This window comes from Crocodylus porosus, unplaced genomic scaffold, assembly GCF_001723895.1.
Source record: "Crocodylus porosus isolate Cpor-Errol unplaced genomic scaffold, CroPor_comp1, whole genome shotgun sequence".
Taxonomy (NCBI): Eukaryota; Metazoa; Chordata; order Crocodylia; family Crocodylidae; genus Crocodylus; species Crocodylus porosus.
Window position 1 is genome coordinate 8,086,621 of NW_017728942.1, and position 19,341 is coordinate 8,105,961.

Sequence of the window (19,341 nt, forward strand, 5' to 3'; positions counted from 1 at the left end):
GGGGCTATTTGTGTTTTAAGACTTAAAAACACAAGTTCTTTTTACTCAGCCTTAAACTGAAGCAGTAAATAACACAGCTAGCTGTGCAAAAAGCAATGGAGACTCCGGCATAGTGACGGCAATGTTCTCCACCTCCACCCCACGGCACTGGGGACACAGGCTGCATGAACCTGTGAGGAGGGAAGCCCCTGGCTGGTTGAGTTACAAACAGGGGCTTTTCGTGCCTTTGCAAAGCTGCGATCAGTACATCTGCTGAGCGGGCTGCCAGGTTAATCTGAATTGCCTGGAGAAAGTGAGTGATTCAAGACCTGCCCGCTGTCAGGGCACTGTCGATTGCTTTGTGGACCAGAGTGAAGCGAAGATGGCGAGGTTGCTGCTGGGCTTGTCTTTCTAGTACGCTTTGTGTTGATTTAATGGATGCTGAGAGGACCCAGAGCCCGGGAAAGGTGCCTTTTAACATTCCTATGGAGAAATATATAACACAGCCCCCCCCCGCTCAGCACAGAGACGGGAACAGAAACCGCCTTACTCACCGACACTTCTGGGTTGTCAGCTCTGCTAGCTTTGTTTGCAGGCCTGGAATAATTAATGGAGGTTCAGGAGATAAGTATTTATTGCTAATGATGGGATATTTCAGAAACAGAACATTTTCTTCTAACTTCTGGGAAAGCACGGTAACTTAAAGGGACACAGTCGGTTTAAAACTCTCCTTACTAGAAAGTGAGTTTCCTTGCCTGTGCTGTGAGTTTAGTGAATGAGCTGAGTATACCTTGAATCATTTTTTTTAAAACCTGCTTTTTCCTGTTTCCTTTTTACTGTTGAACATGTTTGAATTTCTTTCCTCTTGGACAATGAGAGCACACTACTCCAGTTCACTTTTTGCAAGATCTGTTTCGCATTACAACTGGTTATGCAAACCCTAGATTTGGGGTTGGAGTTACCCCAAAACATCACATGGGCTAGGATTACTCAGGGCAAGACTGTACTTATAACCTAAAACGGTGGCTAATGCAACAGTTTATCAGAAAAGCATAGGCTGGAAATGACTCTAATATGAGAGCAATTGTTTTGTTGGGTTTTTTCCCTTCTTGATGATCTGAGTTTGAACACACGTACTAGTCATTCTCTAGAGGGGGAAAAACATCACCCCCCATCATTCTGCTCAAGTTCTACTTTCTCATTGACTATTTAGTATCCAAAAGTATTACCCACTCACCTAACAGGCAAATGGCTTCCTATTTATATTATCCTGCAAAGGCTTTCATTACTCCCTAGCTGTGTTAGCCCAGACCAGTTGGACGGCTCAGGGGCTGACAGCTGCACACGGGAGACTGGGGATGAACCCAGGGCAGGCAGCAGGAGAGTGAGGGCAGTAGCATCCTCGGTGCTTTAGTTGAGTGGGAGCATTCGGGGCAGGTTTGCCCTGCACCGCTCTGGAGCATCCTTTATGGGAATGACACTGTATCATACCCTGTGGAAGGACGGGTGGGAATAGGAAAACAGACACCCGTATCCCTTAGTGGTGCAGAGTTACTGATTTCTACAGCATGCTCTGTGCCAAAAATTCAGGATGAAGGCATACGGTCCGATGGGTTCGATCAGGAGCACATGCCATCCAGGCTCTGTTTGGCAAGCCCGGCCATGTTATAGGGCGAATACATTGGCACTGACCCCTCTGTGCGGTCAGGCTGACATCCCAGCATGTCTGGAAAGCTAAAGCTCCTAAAACAGCAAGTTGCCCCCAGACCTCCAGCCTCAGGGCTGCGATCTAACCCTCCTTCCTTGCCCCCCAATTAGTGATACTTGAGAAGGAAATGACTGTTGAGCTGGGGGCTCCTTTCCCATGCCCGAGGCTCAGCAGACTTGTCCCTCTCTAGGTTATTTGGAGCTAGACAGGAGAGTCTGACTTTGTTTGCGCACTTACTTCTTAGAAAGAAATTGTTTTGCCCCTTTCAACAAATGCTCTTGAGTGTCTCCTTACCGAGGACCTCTTTCTCATGGATTTCCTTGAGCTTGTTCAGGAACTCTGCAAAGCTGTCTGTGCTCATGTTCAAGGGTATATGAGAAGCCCGGGTTTGGGTGCGAATCTTCTGCTTTCAGGTCCGGACTGTGCCTTTTTTATCTTTTATGTCTGAGCCTGAGATAAAAGCACACAATGAAAAGCCCCATGTAAGTTTTGCGATTAAAAGGTTAAAAAAAATAATTGCACAAGCTGATACGCAGACAGCCAAATCTTTCCTAAAGCGTTACAAATAGGGCACATGTTCCAGAGGTCAGACCTCAAAGCCTGGCTTTTCTTTTCTATTTTGCACTTACAAGTTGTGGGTGGAAATGATGACAGGTGCAATTTGGCAACTGTAGTCCTCACTTGCAGGTGCCAGCTGTACTTGAAGATACAAACCAGGGCTGTGAACTAATATAGATCATGCCTGCAATGAACTATTTCTGTAAAATTGGATCTGGAATTATATTTCTGTGCAAAATGAGGGCTTGGAAAGGGAGACCTATTTTGGGCTAGGCTAAGACCCAGGGACTGGCAGGGAGGCTGAATTTACATTGCCCTTTTAATGACTGAGACCAGAAAAGGCAGGCCATCTCCCAGTAGGCCAAGCGAATGGGCCTCACATGCCTTTCTGGGAAGTGCAGTTAGTGAGCCTGGGGCATCATTGCTGCCAGAAGAATCAGAGTGAAAAAAAAAGATTGAAAAGCCTTTAAGCTCCCTGTTTTCCACAGAAGGAGTCTGAAACACCTTTGCCATGAAGCAGACTAATTACACAAAGTCAACCCTGGTTTTCTGTGCCTTTTTCCATCGGAGAATTGCAAAACAGCCCCCTGAGGTCAGTGAATTCAGCCTCAAAAATGCCCCAGAGAGACAGGGAAGGCCGTGTTAACAGCTCCATTTCACAGAAAGACTAAATGAATGGCCAACATGGCCCAGGAAGCTGCATGGCGAAGAGACTGCATCCCCTTTCATCCTAACCCGTTTCTAAGACCATGAAAGAAAAGCTGTTTCAGACAGAGCCTTGCTGCTCCGCTCCACTAGCATATCGAGGTATTTGTACCTGGGCGGCTCAGGGGTCAGGACACTTGCAGCATCAGGGTTCATCTCTCTGCTCCATCTGTCACTTGGCCTTTCTGTTAACACGTCTCACCTTGCAGGCATGTGGAGACGTGGGTTGTGGCGGTGGTGCCAGCTAAGCATCCTCAACACACGACAGGCCTAGCTTTAACAAGTGCATTTCTTCTCCTCTGTTCAATGACCCACACAAGCAAGGGAGGCAGGGGAAAATGACCCCCTTTCCAAGGGCAAGTACAACCTGGGAGACACTGGGTGTGTCTACACGTGCATTAATGTGCTGTAGTTAATGCACATTAAGTTTAGGACCTGTAATAACAAGTACTAACTCAGTGTGCAGTAACTGGTGCTCCCGCGCTATAGTGCCGGCGCACAGGTTTTTAGTGACGCTAATGCGCGGTAGACTAATTGTACTGTCCATCAGCACATTAGCACGGCTTGCTGTGACACGCTAATGCACAGGAGAATAAATCTACTGAGCATTTAGCATCTTGTGTAGATGGGCCCACTGAGTCCTAGCCAATAGACAAAGCGACCCACCAACCAAACTTAATTTCAGTGCTCACAACCTCAGGAGTTACCGGCTGTAAACACTAGAGCAAATCTGCAAGTTAACCCGTGAACCTGTGGCCACTAAAGATAAATATTGGCCAGAGTCCTTTCCTTTTTTTCAGCAGGTCAGTTCCTTGGTTGCCTCAGTTTTGCTGGACAGAACCAGGGCCGATTGACGGTTTCTTGTAAAACCAAGGGAAATTCCTCTTTACAGCAAGAGGCAGTGGCCCGTGGTTTAGGGCATCGGCTTCCAGCCCGGCTCCCCTGTCACTCGGAAACAACCACCAAGTTCTCAGGTACTCATGGATGTATTTTAGTTTAGTGATAAACTCAGCGATCATCTCAGTAGATTTCCAAAACTGAGAAAAGGGGCGTCAGGAAAGAGATGCAGACGTAAGCTTTCTCCAGGATCAGTACATGGCTCGGGATAAATTAGTCTTTTTCCACTGAAAAGCTAGATTTTGGTCTCATCTACAGTCAGTCCCATTCAGAATATGGTGAATTTGGTAACAGGAACGCAGGCCTGAACAGATCGCAGGTTATTGAAATACATACGCATACACATGCTTGTATGCAGAGTGCATGGGTTCATCTGTATTTTTGAAAAGACCAGCATTGACATTGTTTGTGAGGGCACTTCCCAGAAAGCTGTCCTGCAGCATCATGCACCGAGGTTTAGCACTGGTTTTCTGTTTCACTCCTGTTGCAGGTTTGTGCGTGCGTTTGTCTGCATTCATAAAACAGATGCACTCTATCAGCTACGCAGGCACAACTGGAGCCAGAAGTTGAGAAGGGCCTCATTTTTAATAGATTTGGCATTTGCCTGTGAGTATAAACGGTACGTGCAGTTGGGGTATAGTGACCATGGATGCATAGGCAAAATGGACGCGGAGCTGCCTGTGGCGACAAGATGCATAACAAAAGATCATAGCAATTGTACCCACAGATGAGACATTCAGCTGTATGCCCAGGCTTTTTGAACACCAGCCTCCTTGCTTTATCAGCAGCTAGCCCAAAAAATGGAGGAGGGATCACCGTGCCTTGAGAAATCTTAAAAAAAAAAAAAAAATCATTTTCTTTTGTTGCTACTTCCCATGGCAGTAAAAAGCCCCTCCTCTAAGGACAGGGATCTCGGTGCACCTGTGTGTCCCACACCCAAACCGCATGGGACGCTGGCATAGCTTGCCGGTGCAGCGGCTCGTATCATTAACAGACTTCTTTGGAATTAGCAACCGTGAAATGGAGTCAGGAACAGATCCATCGTGCGGTCGCTCAACCTCCGTAACTGTATTCGGTAGTGAGCTGGTGTCAGTCGCACGTGCATCCCTTCCTGAAAGCCACTGTTGAGTGAGGTTTGGTACGTGGGAGTTGCATCCTTCGATGCATCCTTCGATGCAGCGTTCGTTTTGAAGTGCCGGACTACGTCAGCCCCTGCGGAGATGCCGCACGGTCTAGGAAAGAGAGCGTGGGGCTGGCTCCTAAATCCGGCTGGGATGCACCGGGTGGCTTTGGGCGAGGCACTAAGCTTCCTAGGTGCCTAGTCAGCTGTACGCTCCCGCTGCTAACTCTGCAGGGCCCGGCTGCAATCCGGGACGATGGCTGCTACGTGTAAACGCGGCTCGCACCGCGTCCAGCCTGCTTTCTGCTGGGACTGGCCAGGTTGGCCTGAGTGCCGGGCTCACGTTCAGACTCAAGAGCTTGTTCTCTCAAGACGAAGCCCTTACGGTCCCTCCAAGCTTGCTCGGAAAATACAGACCTCTCTGCAAAGCGCAGGAGCTCTGTTTTCTTTCCCCATGGCCACACGCTGACCGTGATGTCAGTCCGCATTGGGCTCTGAGCTTCCCTTGATGGCTGGTACCTCAGCGGCCCCGGGTTTCCTCAGACCGCTGGCTCCACGACCGAGGAGGATTTATTGAGGGAGATTTATTGATGAAGACCAGACTCCAGAGTACCGCGGGAGGAGGCTCGCTCCTCCAAACAGTGATTTCTTTTACAGAGCGAGCCCTTTCTGAGGAGCTGTCAAGGTAATATATGCCCACTCACCCCCGCGATGCCGCGCCGACACCGTGCGGAGTGGGAGCCTTCAGGAGCGCCATCGAAGCGGGACTGGCCGTATTTCAAAGTGACAAGTGCACTTTCCAAACAGAGCCTCGGTGTTGGGAGGGAGCTCGTTATTTTGAGGACAGAACCGAAGGGGGAGGCAAGCTCGCCACGGCACATCCAGCCTGTCTCCGTAAATCCAGCAGGGTCTGAAAAACCTGCTCTTCCGGAGCCTCTCCAGGGAGCATCTGCCTTAGGCAGGACAGCCTTGGCTGCATGCAGCGGAGCTGCGAGACAGCAAGGGCATCGTTTAGGCAAGAACGGGAAGGGCCCGTAGCGCCTGGCTCCCTGGGTGAGTTTTCCAGCCAGCCTTTCCCAACAGTTCAACCAGCTCCGTCAGCTGCTGTCGTCCCTGCTGCTCCCCGCACCCCGGGATCTGGCTTATTCTCTCTGTGGCGAGAAAAAGGCACGCGGAGTAGCCCCTGCGGGGATAGCCCTGGTGGGAAGACTCGTATGACCAAGGGTACGAGATGCTGGGGAAAGCCGGATGCTAAGGGTTGTCTTAGCCTCTGCCACCGCGTGTCTCATACATGTGCACATTATATGTAGGCGAGTGTGCTTTGTGCTGCGGCAGTCAGCTCCTTCCTGCAGGCCGGCGTGCTGCCCTAAGTGCAGAGGCCTCCTTCTCGCCCCACAGGTTTCTTGCCGGCTTCCCCCAACCTGCCGGCGCCAGCTCCGGCCATGGTGTCCTGAGCAAGACAACCAGCTTTTACTCAATTGTCCTAATTTCTTCCCATCTCCAGGCACAGCCCTAAGGCTGCCGACACTATTCCAAAGAAATGGCAGAGCAGCCTGGTGTACGAGAGCCTCTTTCCCCCCCAAAAAGGGCCTTTCCACAAAGACGAGCTCGCTCCATCCAAAGGCCCGTGATCTCTTTGAAGCATTCGCATCCCTCACGCTTCTCAGGTCGCGAGGCACATACGGGATTTACCTTCCAGTCTCACACCCAATTTCGAAAGGTGGCTGCGTATTGTGTCCTCGCTCACCCTGGCAGACCTGCGCGTTCACATTCACAACCCTGGCCTCTGTCCAAGTAAATCAGATAATTGTGCTTTTAGCTACCTGCTGTCATGCACAATTACAGCTTTTGGGGCTGTTCTCTGGACACCTGCCTTTGGGAACATAACCCTCTGTGGTTTCTGGTTCCTCGGTGGTTTTCCCAGCCTGTCATTACTGTCAGTGGTGTTTGTCAGACTCATTCAGAGCCCGGAGTTAGCTCCTCTGGGAAGCTGTGCAGGGGCAGGACTTCCATGCAGCTCGGATTGCAGCTCAAGGATTGCGCCAGTGGCAAAAACTTACCCGGAGCCCCGTTTGCTTTGTGGAAGCCGAATAAGAGGCAATTAGCAAGAAAACCTGCCATGCGCAGGGCCTTGCAGCTTTAACACTGCAAGAGCAGTTAAGCGGCATGGCTTAAGCTACCAGATCTTTCCCGATCAGCAGTGTTGGAGCTCTTCAACATGAGAATGGATTTATGTAATGCGCCTTTTGATACATGATTACCGGACTGGGACGGCTTTCACGAGCCTACCTTTCATTCCTCGGCGACTCCTACCCGCTCCTGCCTAATTTTAGAACTATAAATTGAATTTATACTGAGCCAGGCTGGACAATCAGTCATGGAAAATCTGCAGTGCCAGGAGTATTTTGGACTCCAGAGTGAAGCTGTTTGGCTTTCCTGATGTATTGCCTACTTTGCAACTTTTGCCGGGCATTTATTTATTTTTTTTGTTTGCACAACGGACTTAAGGTGGCATCCTACGACGGAGCTCGCAGCTTATGAGGAACAAGCTGCGCTTCGCTCTGGGGTGTGTGCATGGTACAGGGCAGTGCAGATTGGTCTAGCTCTACTGGTGCAAACCGCGGTGGCTTCATCGGTACGAATCCCCATTGCGCATACTTGTACGTGCATCTGCCAACTATCTACGCGGAGGGTGCCTACAGCAGTGCAAAAGCCACTAGGCACACGCATCCCTGCTTTATTTGCAGGTACAAGTGATACGATGGCCTTGATCAAGGCAACCTCATTAGTGTTACCATGATGGCTTTAAGACCAGCTAACCCTGAGTGGCAGCGAGGTTATTTTGCAGCAGGGGGCTGCAGGGAAAAGCCTGGCTTTGAAAAGGAGACACAATGCCTATTTATGACATTCAGATGGGCTATATTTTAGTGCAAGAGAAAAATGACAGCAAATCTAGCCAGGGAGAGCTTAATGCTCAAGTCCCAGCCTGCAGAGTTACTTATTTACTTAAATCCCGTAAAGTATATGTTACCAGCATACAGTGGGGAGGGAGGGGAGGAAAGTTTTTTTTTCCCTTTTCCAGCTTGCCTCTGATGACTTCCATTGTCTGCTGTGACACACAGCCATGTGAATGCACCAAAGAGCCCTTTCATCTCTTCTGGGCATGATCAGAAATCCATGGGGGTAAGACGTTCAAAGGGGGTCATTAGACCCACCTTTCAGATGACCAGTTCCCTGTGCATCCTCATCCAAAAGGGTCATCATTTGAAGCCTGCCAACAGATCTTGCACACAAGAGCAATCTCATGGTGGGGGGGAGTTGGGGAGTAATGACACCCCTTAGGTCAGGTCATTACACTGTGATTATAGGAGACATTAGTTACGTGAAATACCTGAACAGGATTCTGTGGGAATCGGGGCTCTGTTTTGCAAGATATTCTGAAATTTTCTACCTCTGCACTCACTGGGGGGGGGAAAAAAAAGGGTTGAAATGGGGTTTGAAATGGGCTTTTCTAGAAAAGCACCAGTGCAGGCCAATCAGAGCTCCGTACTTTTGCAAAAGCGAGCCATTCTGCTTATCTGCTTTTGTAAGCGCTTCGCTATGAAACAAAACATACTTTGAAATGCAAAGTGGCTTTGCAGCAGGAGACTGAGAGGCTGCTTCTCTCTCCAAATCAATATGTTACTGGAACCAAGCTTGTGGGAAATTTTTCAGCCAGCTGTAGCAGTGGGCTCCCTCTCCATGAGATGCCACACAGTGCCCCTGGCAGGTTAAGGCCAGGACTGGAACGACAGGAAAATGAATGGGGCATGGTAGGCTCGTGGAGCTGAGCACCATCTGCTTGGCAAAGAATGGTATTACATAGTTGCCCATGGCCAGCCTCAGCACAGGCCAGATCCAAAGTTTACTGCCTTCAACAGTAATCTTTGCCTTGATTTCAATGGGCTTTGGCTGAGCACCTAGGCTTGTACACAGGGGTGACTGATGGTGGTGATGATGGAGAAGAAAATAATAATGCTTGATCTTTCTCTAAGGGGAACCACCTACTGCTCCGTGAAGGTTTCTCCCCATTTTACAGGTAGTTTCATTGAGGTGCTGCGATGTTTTGCTCAAGGCTACATGCGGAAGAAGCGGCAGAGCCAGGAACAGAAAGCAGAGCACCTGGCTCTAGCAAACTCCACCTCTCAGTCGCATGCTTTCCCCTTTGAAAAACTCTTTCAAAAGAAAAATCATTTCAAAACTCTGATGGCCAAAGCCCCGGAGAGACCCTTAGTAGGTTTGATTACAATGCAAATGACTGTGGGCTGGAATGAGAACAGACTGAGCGGGTGCCATGGACTCTGTACTGCGAACAACTAATGGAGACCCTCCCTCACCTCGAGCAGCAAGGACCTGGCTATGAGTCTTATGCTTCTTGCCACTCTGAAGTTCCCAGGTCGTTATCAGTGCATTACGCTCTCTCATCACCATCTATGGCTAATTTTGCCTCTCCTTGAAAGTTTCACCCCATACCAGTTTGCTTCAGTCCTTTTTAAAACGGTATTTCTAACGTCAGTGTTTCTATGTCAGGCTGGCGCTTGCATTCACAGTGACTACACCCCAACGCTGGCATGCAGACACACACAGGGCTTAGACAGAGGGAGCGGGCACCTGAGAAGTTTGCAGCTGCACCCAAGCTTTCCTTGCTGGACCCAAGTCCCATCTGGCCAATTCTTTTCAGCCTACCAAATTCATGGTTGCATTGCAGCAGACTGATCTGTGGAAAGCCGAGCTATTTTGCACCTGAGTGCTCCTGTCGCCACAGTAGTCAGAACAGGAGTGCAGCCAAGGCAGGATCACGGGCATTAGCAACAGCAGGTCTGGGAGGACTTCAGGAAAAATGCTCTTCACCGGCTCAAATATGCAGTGTCCACATCAGTCTGGCTCTTGTTCTGCTTCCCCTCCAACGGGTTTTACCCCACACATGATGATTCGAATTGGAGAATTAAGGAAGAATAAAGAATTTTTGTCACCAGAATTAACATAACGCTGCCACGATAAATTAGCAAGCTCTGCTCTGGCCGAGTGGCTCTATCCTAGTACATCTGGCCTCTCTAGGAAACGATCGTGCAAATAAACAGAATCCATGTCTGTTCACTGGATGTGACACATGCAATGAAGCTTTTAAATGAATTGGCTTTTGCCTCTAGAGCTATTGAGAAGACTGGTCCTGGAAGGGCAGGTGCTGCCCGGTTCCTGACAGCCCCAGCTGAACCGGGGATGCCTTTTGTATGTCTTTTCACTGGCTGATTTCTCCTGCAGATGGGAACCAAACCTAAAGCATAAGACAAGGAGTTTTATATCAAAGGAGCTTGGCTGTGGCTGGCTGAGACTGGTGGAGGTGATGTCTCCTCCCCAAAGTGACACAAAGCAGCTAGGAACGGGTTGGCGTTCCTCATACGAGGTTACATGCCCTTGACTCTTGAGGGCCGGGGGGTTGCAGGTCACCTTCTTTTATCGGTCAGGAATCAATACAAGTTATTGTGCTCAGGCAACCAACAAGCTGCTCCCCGTCCATCTAAAATGACCTGAAATGCCCTTGCTTCAAGGCGCAATGGGACTGATACACCTGGAAGGGATTGTATGTGAGCAGCCTCAACGCCAAATGCTCCAAGTTCCTACTCAGGGATACAGTGTGAAATTGTTTCAGGGCACCAGCACCATCCTCATGCTTCAGTGGCACCTGCAACAGCTTGTTCTGCGATCTTATCGGCTCTCACAAGCCGAGTAGGGTCATGCCAGGTCAACCTCGGGTTGGGAACCCAACCAACGACATTCAAGTGCTATCAGGTGCCTTGCGGGTATTGTGGCATGTGGCAGTCTTTGCTCTGAGTCAGCACTCAGCCGGCGTTTGCAGTAGGACACAGGGACTGTCTTTGAGATAAGGAACGGGACGGTGTGTGAAGGAGCCAGCTTCAGCTTCCTGATTCCTTGGTCAGCTCTGGCTGCAATGAAATTGAAAACTACTTTACGCCGCACCACGGGAATGGCCCCCTAAGTTAATGCAACGTTGCTGGGACTCTGGAGATCCTCCTTGCGCCCTGGAGGCATCCTCTAGCATGGTGGTCCTTGGTCATTTTTGGATTTGAGGCACCCATCGCTGGACTCGAGGCACCCCAGCATAACTTATGTGAACTGAGTGGCACCTGATTTCATAAACCTAATGAATAGATTATAGTGCTTATACCTCCTTGCAGAGAGGCCTGGCATTGTCCAGGCAGGGACAAGCCTGAGCGCGGCTTATTTGCTTAGTTTATCTGCTTGTTTCCTCACATCTCACTTATCTCCTCTCACCTCAGGGCACCCTTCAAAAAGTCTGGAGGCACCCTGGTTGAGAGCCAGTGCTCTAGCAGGACGGGAGAAGTGCAGGGCCTGCCGGCAGTGAAGATCAGAGGAGAGGGGAGCTCTGCAGGCATCATTTGGATCACAGCTTGTTGGCCCTACCTCAGTGCATCTGGCCTTGGATGCAAACCTGGAGTCTTAGGGTTGTTAAATCTTTCTCTTTTTATAACGGCAGTGGGGCTAAACACTAGGGCTGGGGCCAAATTGCTTCCTGGCTCATTATAATCTGCTTCCTTCAATCCCTCCTGCTATCTCAGCCAGCTGGTCTTCTTCATGCCACCATGACACCTGCTTATGCTTCTTTTCTGCTACCCCGATAACAAAGCCATGTTGGTCCGTGATCATACACCCCCCAGGGAGGGGATACAGCAGTAAGAAGAATACCCCAGCCCTTTTGCTTACAAAAGGGAGGGTAAACGGTATCCCAGCGAGCCTCCCAGCCCCTCCAGGCTCAAATACTGCAGCTGCCTCCTATCTCTCCATCTTGCTAAGCTGGCACTGAGGCTTTTGCTCCCAGAGCGTGGCGAGAGCTGTAAATCAGAAAAGGTTATGGCAACTCATGATTAGTCAATATTTGGAAAGTGCTCCAGAGGCATCTGGTGCCGCTCTGGTGCTTATTCATTCAGATTTAAATAAACTCAGCACACACCGAAGAGACAGAAGTGGGAGATACGGAAACCCTGCCACATGTCTACCTGAACCTATACCCCCCACCCTGCTACAGTGAAATCAGGGGAACGACCAGCTGGATACCACATCTCCTCACCAACACACAAATGCACGCTGAGTGGCTGTCCAGCCCGGTGCACCTGGGTCAGGCATCGCACCCCCACTTCTCTCTGCCTCCCTACGACTGGTCCTTAGCAGCACGATCTTCAGGGTTGTGGGATATGGGGGTAGGGAGAGCAGGAAAGGCCCATGGGGCCATAAAAAATCCCTTCCACGGCACACATGCCATGACACTTAGGCAGGCACTCCCAGGAACAGCTTGCCTGGCTGGCCACGGTCTTGCACGTTCGTGCTGCCAGTCCTTAGTCGAGGTGCTTGTCTTGCAGAGGGCCCGATGAATAGCTTTTGTTTTCACTGCTCCTTCTGGGTAAGTCTTGGTGCTAGGAGGGATCCTAACAGGACTGCAGCCTAGTGGGCCAGCTTTCGGGATGGCAACGAGCATGTCTGAGCTTTCCTTCTAGCTGTCTCATTCGCTCACTGCGCGATCTTGGGCAAGCCAAGGACCCTCCCCGTGCCTCCCTTCCCCTGCCAGGGAAAAGGGGACCAGACTGCTTTCAAGACAGGATGTGGCGAGAGTGAATGGCGAGAGCTCTCCGTGAGAGATGCTGAGTGCGGGATACCTTCACGGCCCGGCCTTCTCCGGAGCGCTGTCGAAACAAACAGGAGACTCCGGTTCCTGCGGGTAGCACGCGTCGAACCGCTCCGATCTGTAAAACGAACAGCTGGCTCTTGCCTTTGCTGCAGCTGTAAGTCAGTCTCTCCAAACGGAGGTGGTTACTGCTCAGTCAAGCTAGTCAGCTGTTAAATGTGACTTGTCCACGTGCGCTGCATATTTGACGACTAGTTAGAACATGCTTGCCCCGTTCTCGTTCCTTAGCGCATTTTATAAGGGGAAGAAGTGTACACAGGGCTGTATCTGAATAAAGGCTTTTGGAGGCCAGCTAGTCTCTTCTGCCAGCAGGCAAATAAAGCCACTGACTTCCTAGAGGCTGGCTGGTCACATATGAGGCCTGGGCTTAATATCTTGCTGAGCAGCGTTCTTAAGACACTTCATCCCCAGCGTTGTATAACAGCAATGTAATCTTCTGGGCAGATAATGCTGCAGGTTGGAAAGAAATGGCTGAAACAAGAACCCAGCGGCTTGAGGTGGAGGAAGGAGAATTGCTAAGGGAGCCTTTCTCCACCCTGCACAACCAAGATGCTCTGATGGGTCTCATCTCTCTCTGGGGTCCAGTTATCTCAGGGCTTTTGCTGGGACTGCGGGGCTATCACATGGCCCCTAACCCAACAGCCAAATCCAACTCTTAGCTCCTCAGGGATCATACTCTCTCCGCTGGCTGATTTCCCTTGGGGATGTTGCAGCGAAAGCCCCACGCCCAGACAGACTTCCCGCGGTTTGGAGTCCAGTGCTGCAGCTGATGGGTCATGTCTCCACAAGCCACGTGGAAAAGTCAGTCTTTCCCTGTCTCTGAATTAAATAGGGTTTCTGATGGCAGACTCGCACACACCGATCCTGCCTACTGACAACAAGAACGGAGGGGATAATGCGACGCGGAAGAGGCTGAGTAGCAGGATCTCTGTCTTACTCCTCATGGAGAGAGATCCCTCTGCTAAAGAAAAACGACAAAGGTTGATTGACTAGGATGAGGTTCATTAAAAAAAAAAAAAAAAGATTCACTCAGGCCCAGCACATTTCCTCTTTCTCTGTGTGGTTCTTTGATTTCTGGTCCTTAAGGGAACAAGGACTGATGCTTTGTAGAAGGCTTTGTGAAAAACGTGAGGGAAGAAAAAAAGCCTTGTAAATGCATCAGCTGTTGGATCGGGGGACACTGAGGGAGTCCCCTGCCTGGGATGTGCTTGCCCATTGCTCAGATGTCACGGACCCTGCAGTTTCAGTCCTTGGTGACCTCAGCATATGACTCCAGTGACATCCAGGGGTCCCACTGATGCAGCTTCTCAGTGATGCCCAGGCTTTCAAGGTAACATAATGGGGTGGACACTACTTTTGCTCACACATGTTTCACCCCCGTGCAAATCCATGGACTTCGCTGGATTAACTCGATGAGACTTAAGAGTGGGAGGGGGCGATTTGATCGTACCAAATCCACTGCAGGTGGAATTATTTTATTCTTGGGCTTTGCCTAGGTCACTTGCATCGAATCCTGGCAGAGTTTCTGATGCACAGAGAGGAAGGGAGTTAACTGCAGGAGACTCCAAGCACCCCGGCCGTGGGGAGCTGTACAATAGACATTACTGCTACTAGCCCAGCAATTTCACTGGCATGTCCTTGTTCCTGGCCTTGCAGTGGGGAAGTCCTGTGCCCAAAGAAGCACTGGGTGTCCCGTAGAGTACCCTAACACAGACACCTTGGCTTGGCCTTTATGGCAGCATGGGGGTGGCCCTTATCAGCAGGTGCCCACGCATGGGTGCTGTCCCTGCAGCAGGGTGTGGGAAGGTTATTGCGCTTCTGAGCACAGAGTCTAGAGACAATTGCAATCCGACTCCCTGCTGCCGTGTAAGGGAAAGGCGCAAATTCCTTTCTATCCAGCAACAAAAAGGCTGATCCAGGGTGGGGAAATCTAACAGCCCAGGTGTAAGTTATCTGTTATCAAGTGCATGCATGGATTAGTTTGGCCCATTACTTTGATCAATTCAGTGCTTAATGCTGAACTTGTATTCAGCAGTGCAAATGCTGCCTTGGGCATATCCAGCTCCTTTAGAGAGCACCTCATCCACAGGTGTCAGAGCAGGTTGGTCCCTCCATTATACCGAGGCACGCAGAGAGGGGGAAAGAGAATCCTCCCAATTCAACCATCAAGAAGAACTTCACTCCCAACCCAGTGTCCCATCCCTGGGCCCACTGTGCCTGCTAGATTAGACCCATGCTTGCAGAAGGGCACCTGTGCTAATAAAGTCTTTCCTCTCCTCCAAGACCTCTGCAGCACATGGCATGGATGGGGCAGGATGCTCAATGCTCCTTGAGGAGGTTTAGCACAGAACAACTGCTGTCTGCTTGCTAGGGAACCGTCTTCATGCTTCTGCCCTGTCCCCGCTCTCGGGTTGCAGTCCCCTTTGAATTCTTTCTCAAATAGTCACAACCTAGACGAGCCCATGGACGGTGGGCTCTGGAAACCTCAGTAGACCCATATGGAGTGGGGAGCTGACCTTGCAACATAGCTCCATTTCACATTTGGAAAAAAAAAAATCCAGAGGAAAAAGTTCTGACTGCAGTTCTGCTTAAACTTCCCCCACCTCCTCTTCCGACCCGCTCCAGCTTACTCCAGTGAGCGGACCTGTCTATGCAACCGCAACCAAAACCCAGACAAGCAGAATTGTGACTCAGACAGGATCTCTGCTGATCCAGCCAGCTCCTATAGTTCTCCATCCTGTCTCCCCCTCACAGGGAAAAGAAGCCTGTTGCAGCAAGCAATGAATGCATTTGATGCTGTACAAGTTGCTAGAATCGCCAGTCCTGGAACAACAACTCTGCACTTGGAGCTAAGGACTAAGCAGAACCTGACTGAAGCCACCAGGAGACTGATCCTTGCTCTGACCCCTGCAGCCCTTGCTCTTGATAGCAAGTCTTCCTTCACTGTATGTCCAAACCTCCCCTAGTCCAGGGCATAGGGCTAAAGCAACATCACTCTGTTTGCTGTGATACTTTACTCACATGGTGAAGCAGCCTCTCTCTCTGAACTCCTCCAGCTCAGTCGCTTGCCTGAAGTCGGGATCTGGAGACAGTGCGCTGGACTGCACGAGATACAAGTGAGCCGTGTGGGTGAACTTGCACAGACAATAAGCCATAATTTTTCTTTTCAGTCTGACTTGCTCTACTGGTTTGCATTTCTTTAACCCAGAAGCAGAAAGGAGGCACAGCTTAGTTAAAGCTGCTAAACAGGTTCTGCTATAATACAAAAAAGTGGCAGGACCAGTATAGTATGAACTCAGATAGAGATTTGATTGTTTTCCCATAATTATAGTTCAACTTGGGCTGTTGCTTGAAGTCAATCACATTCACAAACAGGCCCATTTCACAGTGCGTCCACCATTCAGCTGAGAAGGGTTTTTTTATGTAACACAGCTCATTTAAAGAGGAGGAAAACCAACTGCATCCTGTTTAACCCCTCTATTCTCACTCAGTTTGTTTAGGATACCAATTCTACTGCTGTCTATGCTAGAATTGCTCATGGCAATCATTTTAATATCACAGTAAGGGCTATAAACCCTGAGACCTGGGCTCTATTATGATGACTAAGCAGGAAGAGACAGCCTAAACAGACAGACAGATAAAGGGTGGGAAGGGAAAGAGAGGGAAATGACTTGCCCAAATTCACATCAGAGGCCATGGAGTGAGGGTTAGGACCCAAGTCTTCGGCATCTCTGGCTGTTTGTATGAACAAAATCCACACTTGGAGCGGCGTAACGCAAAAACACTAAAAATTAACACATCTCTGAGTAGTGTTAGTTTAAGGTGCTAAATGGACTTTAAAGCAGCGGGAAATCCCGGGTCGGGCAAACACAAACGCAGTTGCATCGACATAAATGGGAAATTTTGTTTTGTCTACACATGCCCCGGCTCTCCTGACTCTCAGCCCTGTGCCATGTCCTATAAACCAGTGGTTTTCAACCTGTGGTCCGCAGACCCTTGGGGGGTCCACAGACCTTGTCTAAGGGGTCTGCAAAATGTGACTATGATCAATCAAAATATGCGAATACCCACCCTTACAATTCAAAGGGATCTGCACCGCCATTTGAAATTTTGTAGGGGTCTGCAGATGAAAAAAGGTTGAAAACCACTGTCATAGACTATGTTGCATTATGGTATATCTACACTGTAAAGAACTCTTCGCTGGAGCTGGCTATCCCGGGTGCGGTAACTCGACTTAAAGAGCAGTGAAGACAAGGCAGCAGAGGTTAGCAGCTGGAGGCTGGGGTTGAATGCCAAATGCTCTGTCCCCTCTTCTCACGCAGGTCCACCAATGTAAGTGCTTTGTGTAGGGAAGGACCTACCTAAACCATGGTGAGATGAATGGCTTGCTGTGGGCTGCTTGTGGTGTATGGAGCTGATGTCATGGTCTTTTAATGGCGAGTCCCCTCGATGCTAATTGGCCAAGGGGCCTTGCGGTGCACAAATCCAATCTCACGATCCTTTTGCATCAAGTCCACCCCACTGCTGATTGGCCAAGGGGCCCCGATGGCCCTGCCTCTCACCACTGATTGGGCAATCAATTGCTTATCTTCAGACAGCAGCTTTGTATGTGGCTTCTTAAAAGTTGGGACCAAAACCCTTTTGCTTTCCCGACTGGTGCCTTCACTGAATCTACAACACCAGCTCAGCCTCTCGGTAGCTCTCTCTCAAATCATGGGCTCTGTGGCTGCAGGGATTGCCGTGCTTTCTTTGTATTCTGGTAAGCTTTCAATTTTTTGTGGGGAGATTCTGTGTCAAATCGTGGGAAAATCCCTTTTTCGCGGGGATCAAAAAAACTGTTTTTTGGAGTTGCCGCAAAAATCACGAAACTGCAATTTAAGTAGGTCCCTAGCTATGTTCTTCATCTTCCTAGCCTCCACTTTATCAGGGAGCTGTAGCGTCCGCAACCGCATACCCACATTTGCTAGGCCCAGATGCTGTTCTGGAGGCACGGCAATGTCGATGGCTTCCTACAAATGTCAATGCAGAGGTGGCTTAGGGACCCCAATCTGTTTTTCCCCCTCTTTGTAAAGCATGTAGCTCATTAGAGAAATAACAGATAAAATAAAGACCTGCACAGAGGGTGACACCAGAACCACCTCCTGTTGCAGACATATCCATTGCATACACTCTGGTTTGCTTTGACAAGGTTGCTCATTCATCCAGGGTTGACTGAGTTGTGCACAGATTTGCAAATAATGCATATAGTGTGCATATATTTGCCCATACACAAAGTGCAAAATGTGCACTTGTGGTCTAAAGGGATTTTGCTTCCCATTAAAAGCAGGGATGTGGCTAGGAGGCATAGAGGGCATGAGAGGCTGCAAACAGTGACTTACCTATACCAAGCTGCAACGCAACACGGCCGCTGCGGCAGAGTGGGGAATTCCTCTACACCTAAAAGCACCGTGTAAAGAGAAGCCCAACAAGATCTTCTGGTGACCTAGTGAAACGCTGCCTGCCTAACAGGGCAGAAAAGCATGTTGTTAGATAAGCAACACACCCACACAGCACATCACCGCAATGGCTCGAAACAGGCAAATGCTGCAGAGAAGCCCAGGGTTGAACTGCTACAACATCTGGGCTCCTACCTTGCTCTGAGCATGGTGCCTTCAAACGGGCTGAGCTATGCTGTGGAGGGAAGGTACTGTACCAGCGATACACAAAGCACTGGTTTAAGTTTCTGGAGTTCCACTAATATAAATGTGACTGCTGATTTACACCAGTTCAGGGCTTGGCTCCTTGATTATGTCCAATTTGGAGCCAGAGAGGTAGTTTAACTGCGGTAGTCTGAAGTCAGTCAACAGGCAGGGCAGATCTGCCACTTTATAGTAGGCAACTGTTGATCCTCTGGATCCTGGTACACGTGTAAGAGGTCTAGTAGTCACCAAGACCTTCAATGCGCATGCCTAGGCGAAAGTATGGAGAAGCAGAGGCTGTCCTAGACCTGCCATCTCCCCTTTAGTTCATTGATACAAAGTCCAAAGGCCAGACCGAGTCCAGACATTCAGTGCCTTGATGGTTGTAGAGCAACAGATAAAAACTGCTGCTGACTGCCTAATGCCCCGGTGCGGGTGTGTTTCTGTCCGGGTGGTGTCCCTTGGCCTTTCTCCAACCAAGAAGTACCCGAAAGGCAGTGTGGGGCTAGGGTTTTGAGCTGCTCTATACTCACCCTACTCCGGAGGTCGCGATATTGTGGTATTTTATAGGAGCTACTCCACTGTGAGCAGCCCCACTACACTGCCATGAGCTTTTTTGGGCTGAAGGTCCCTTCATCAGATGCTACGAAAGGATATGTAGAAAGCAAAGCATAAGGAGAATGAAACTGGAATGCAAAAGACAAGGGGGCTTCTAATCCCCCTGTAGTTATTGTTCAGGCAATGTCGCTTGATGCGATACCTTGATGCACAATGTTGATATTGTACTTTCTCCTTCTGATCAGCCGTCTGTCCAGGCTGCTGAAAAGGTGCTGGTCCTAAGAATGTGGTTGCACACCTCACTTACGTAAGCAGAAGCAATCTCCTGGGGAGCTGTGGTCCTTGGAAAACGTGTAAGGACTGACTGGTTGCTGCATCG

General features: G+C 49.7%; 1 protein-coding gene across 1 annotated transcript in view; it reads right to left on the reverse strand.

Annotated features, from left to right (window-relative positions):
* RBBP8NL (RBBP8 N-terminal like) overlaps nt 1-16,160 on the reverse strand; it is a 33,547-nt gene extending 17,387 nt beyond the window's left edge. Inside the window, exons 1-3 of the mRNA XM_019548230.1 lie at nt 15,748-16,160; nt 1,982-2,137; nt 534-576 (exon numbers count right to left, since the gene is read on the reverse strand). Coding sequence (XP_019403775.1) covers nt 534-576; nt 1,982-2,048 — 110 coding nt within the window. The 5' untranslated portion in view covers nt 2,049-2,137; nt 15,748-16,160. The remainder of the gene's footprint in view (nt 1-533; nt 577-1,981; nt 2,138-15,747) is intronic.
* Nucleotides 16,161-19,341: the final 3,181 nt, after the last annotated feature.